The sequence below is a fragment of the Cyprinus carpio genome, chromosome A6 (genome assembly GCF_018340385.1).
Source record: "Cyprinus carpio isolate SPL01 chromosome A6, ASM1834038v1, whole genome shotgun sequence".
Lineage (NCBI taxonomy): Eukaryota > Metazoa > Chordata > Actinopteri > Cypriniformes > Cyprinidae > Cyprinus > Cyprinus carpio.
This window is the reverse complement of record NC_056577.1, coordinates 24093565-24098305: the sequence shown is the minus strand read 5'-3', so window position 1 is coordinate 24098305 and position 4741 is coordinate 24093565. Positions and strand designations below refer to the sequence as shown.

At 36.6% G+C, this 4741-nt stretch overlaps 1 protein-coding gene across 1 annotated transcript; it reads right to left on the bottom strand.

The window, feature by feature from the left end:
- Positions 1-1348: 1348 nt before the first annotated feature.
- LOC109069160 (photoreceptor ankyrin repeat protein-like) lies at positions 1349-4249 on the bottom strand. The gene is made up of 4 exons (XM_042758578.1): positions 3875-4249; positions 3056-3185; positions 2629-2769; positions 1349-2269 (listed from the first exon to the last, which is right to left on the bottom strand). The coding sequence occupies exons 1-4, from the start codon at positions 4145-4147 to the stop codon at positions 1422-1424; spliced, it is 1392 nt and encodes a 463-aa protein (XP_042614512.1). The 5' UTR covers positions 4148-4249; the 3' UTR covers positions 1349-1421.
- Between the last annotated feature and the right edge of the window lie 492 nt (positions 4250-4741).

Sequence of the window (4741 nt, the reverse complement as noted above, 5' to 3'; positions counted from 1 at the left end):
TTTTGCATTTGGCCACATTTAACAGCTACATTAAATGTTTCTCCATTGGACAATATACTCCAATGAGTTTAAAAACAATGAAATAAACACTTACCTCCTATATTGGGGAGAATCATCCTGACAGGTAACACCAAATGAAACTCTAACCAACAGGAAGTTTATTGACCCCAAAAAAGGATGGGATTTTTTTTTTCTTTTAGTCAATTATATTGTGTGTAAACAATTTACATGTATTTTGAAATGAAGTTTTTTTAAATCTTAAATTTTAGTATGTAAAATTATTTATTTTTATTTTATATTAGGCTGATAATGCAAAGCACTAAAAACAATTTTATTTGCATATATATTTCTAGTTGTTTTCTAGTTTTCTAGTTAAATCGGCCATAATTTATATTGATACCTCTGTTCATACATTAGAATTTTCAAAGAAATATCTAACCATTTTTCTTTAAAAATTTTAATGCATGAATTCATTAATTCTAAATTGATCTGTTGTCTCTTATTTCAAATCTAGTCCTTTTGTTCTATAATATTGGATGCACAGAATTTCTCCCCTCTTGCTGATGCAGATCATATCACTACAAAAGTGATTCCAGAGCATCTCCTTTAGAAGCCATAACTCATGATCCCAGACTTAGCCAGAGGCCTCTGCTTGACCTGAGTGACCCGGCTAGATCTCTAATCCTGCATGGCTTTACTGCTGCTCTCCACATGGCTGTGTTGCATAACCGTGAGAGAGCAGATTACTGACAATACAGAAGTTTGTTGCACATAATCCTAATTTCGACAACTGTCTGCTGTGGGATACAATAGTCTTGCAAATAAACTGTGGTTAAATTATTATTATTATTATTATTATTATTATTATTATTATTATTATTATTATTATTATTATTATTATTATTATTATTTATTTATTTATTTATTTATTTATTTATTTATTTATTTATTTATTTTTATGTCAGTGATGGACTATAAGTTTTCATCCAAAATATCTAATTTGTGTTCCAAATACGAACAAAGCTTTTACGGGTTTGGAATGACATGGGGGTAAATGATTAATGACAAAATTTTCATTTTGGGGTGGAGTATCCCTTTAAATATTATCTGTAATAGTTTTGGTTAAGCAGAATTCAGTTCTCATGATGTCGGTGATTATTTAGATACAGCATTCATTCAGGAATTATTCTACATGTAAGTCATCCAATCAGAGATCTTAAAATGTTTGCTTAAGCTTATAAGACTGACTGAATTGATCATAGATAAATTGCCCCTTTCGTGAGGAAGGAATCCACCACTGAGGTTTCAAAATACTCTTTCTCTTTTCTCTTCACTGCATTGCTTCTGTTATCAAGCATTTCCTCACACACAATTACACAGAGGGCATCTACAACCTTATTGAGAGTTTTAAAGAGCCCATCTTAATTATCACGCTTTTTCCTTTTTCCTTTATCCTTGTCTTTGCTTTTCAACTCTTTTTCCTTCTCTTCCTTTTCCTTCAACGCTTTCTTCTCTTTCTTCTTCTCATCCTTAGCCTCCTTATACTTCCACTTTGGAGGCTCCAGGTAGCCTTTCTGCTTTTTTTTCTTCTTCTCCTTTTTTGGGGTGGGCTCAGAGGATTTGGTAACTTTGATCTGTGGGATACAACCAGAGGGGAAGACACTGTTACGCCTTGACGCTACGCTACAAGGAATGAATGTGCGCATTCCAGACTGAGCAATAGACAGCACACTGCCACGCCTCCCTGTAGTGGCACAGCAGGACAAAGAGACAGACTCAGCTGAGTGGACAGATGGAGAAATGGAGGTGATGGAGCTGTTTCGATGGCACAGTGAACCCTCTTCCAGCTGCTTCTGTGAGTGCTTCTGCATCAGCTCAGCCACAGCAAGTCGACGTTTACCCATCTGCGGAGGGCTGCTTGGGCACAGTGGCCGTGTGGCCGTGGCTATGAGCGGGCTGCGTAGGCTGGTGGTCATTCGCACCATGTGATCCATGACACCATTGTCCTGCGGGTCACGTGGGAAACTGAAACCAAAAGTACTCTTGAGATGATGAGTCAGCTTCTGGCCAGCACTCTTACTGGCTGTTGCTTTGCTGACCAGCACCTTAAGGTCGGGCCACTCTGGGACGTAGGTGTCACAGAACTGTTCAGCTGTGGGATGAAGCGCAAGGTGGCGCAGACGATTCAGTGTGTCAAAGCGACCTGTTTTCAGTGCCCAGTCACGTGCACATTTACCACGGTTGGAGTCTACAGCATTTACATCAGCACCTAAGACAGAACAATATAGAAAATATAAAAATATGTATATATTGTGAATCAGAGGGATGCTGGAGGAGTTATAGTTTAAAAAAGAATGCTGTGTCAGAAATCACTCTGCTTAGTCATGTTGTGACTTCCGCAGATCTTTGCTTGGCTTTAATTACTCTTTTGCTTTAATTACTTAATTAATTAAAGTTTGGATGCTAAATTAGCGAACTGGGTCAGTGCCAGCTACCCCATTTGTGATTGGTTATATGGGTCTTTTGGTAACTTCTTGTCTCTCTCTAGTGATGTGATGAATACAAACAATGGCAACATTCTGAAGGATCATTTTCAGCACATCATCATGTGTGTGTTCAACTACTAACCGTGCATTATTAGAGCTGCCGCCACATCATTCCTGCCCTGTATGGCAGCTTTAATGAGGGCAGTGAATCCTCTGTTGTCTCTGATCTCTGTCTCTGCTCCAGGGAAGTAATTCATGATGTAGTTACATATAGAGACATGACCTGTGTACAGAAAGATTTAAAACATTTTTTTTTTTATTTACTTTGTATTTTGGAATATATACTAAATAAAGAAATGGGGTAAATTCTTTAAACAGTAAATAGTAACTCAAACTGTATTTAACATGAAGTCATTATCATTCTTTTTAATTCAAATACACCTCAATTCTATTTAAATTGCATCATATTAACAAAAGTCACTATTTGGCTGGAGCACTATTATTGCCAGCAGAATCCAATCTAATTTCCATCAAAACAGTGAATTGACATCACACATGCAGCAACTGACCAGCTTGAGCTGCGATCATTAAAGCAGTGTTGCCGTCATTGTCTTGGTGGTTAATATCCAGATGCGGACAGCCATGCAGCTCATAAACAATGGGAAGAAAGCCTTTATATGCAGCCACCATCAGTCCATTCTATATGAGAGAATCATGGTGTGTTACAAAGAACTCTATCAATATATTCCTTTAACAGGTAAAAAGGTAAAGAGACATAAATATATGCACTGTAGAACATGGACACTTCACATCAACAGGTAACAATTTCATAATCAACCAAACCATAACAGCCCTGCAGCACTAATAAATAATCTATAACTGTTCTGAGTGGTTAAATAATAAATAAATACATTTAGTTGTGGAATTAGCATTTTCGAGGCATTGGTTTCCTCAGGAATGAGTACAATAAGGTCTGTTAACATTATTTAAATTGACTTTTTCATGTACTTATGTTAAAATTGCCTTAAACAAGAATTTTGTCACACTTTATTTTGAGGTCCAATTCTCGGTATTAACAAACCATTAACTACGACTTTTGCCTCAATAAATTCCTAATTTGCTGCTTAATAATAGTTAGTAAGGTAGTTGTTAAGATTAGGTATTGGGTAGAATTAGGGATTTAGAATATGGTAATGCAGAATAAGACATTAATATGTGATTTATAAGTAATAATAAACAGCCAACATGTTAATAATAGGCATGCTAATAAGCAACTAGTTAACAGTGTAAATTGGTCCCTATACTACTTATTTTTTATCGCATTACTGATTTTTCTGCTCTGTGATTAGTCATTCTGTCTCATGCTCTCTAATACTAATCTGTCTTACCCTGCCATTAATATCAACTTCCATGACCTCATCATAGGTCACACTTCGTTCCAACACTCTCTTCAGTGCCTCTGGGTCATTTTGGACACAAGCCTCATATAGTGTGTTGGCAGTTCCTTTTGTCCTTTCCTCTTGTTCATAATAAGGGAGAACAGAATCATCGGAGAGCAAGCTTCCAGAGTCTGAGTCTTCTTCCAACAATGAGATTTCATCCTCATCCGGGCCTGACCCCAGGTTTTGGTCCTCAAAGGCAGAGCTTTGAACTGCTGCCATGTCTCCAAAATTCAATCTTGCCTACGCCATCTTTACTGGTTTTTGAGGAAAGTGTTCCAACATAGTTGTAGTGGGTCAGCACCCTGAGATGAAGGAATGCACTCCAAGTGTTTATGGCCCCTGTCTTGATGTAAAAATACAAAGGATATAAACCACAATGCTCTCTAACCAAGTGAAAGAAACTTCCATCCATCCATAAATACATGAAATAAAAATAATGCACTGTCTGTGATGACAACCATTACTGTTTGATTACTTAAAAAACTTCTGATGCAAGAAAACTGGGAGTTTTCATAGCTCCAGATTTAGCCTGGGAGCTGTGCTTTAATTGTCAGTGCTAAATCTGGCCAGCTCAGGCTTAAAATACACAGATATCTGTAAAAAGGCTTACATACACTCTAAAAACACATTACCTAAATTAACCCTACCATAATACATGTATGTGTTTTAACAACATTTCGTTTAGTTACAAAAACTGGTATTTCGATTTCTCAAAACAGCAAGAAGTTAAACATTTCTTTAGATGTGCATTTCATAAAAAATCTAGTAAAATACAAACCAAAGATTTGTAGTGAACAAATCTCTAGTGAATAA

Coding starts and splice junctions, on each gene's coding strand:
- LOC109069160 (XM_042758578.1), bottom strand. CDS start 4,147: ATGGCAGCAGTTCAAAGCTCTGCCTTTGAGGACCAAAACCTGGGGTCA. Junction 2,770..3,055: donor AATGATCGCAGCTCAAGCTG/GTCAGTTGCTGC, acceptor TTCTGTACACAG/GTCATGTCTCTATATGTAAC. Junction 2,270..2,628: donor GGCAGCTCTAATAATGCACG/GTTAGTAGTTGA, acceptor GTTCTGTCTTAG/GTGCTGATGTAAATGCTGTA.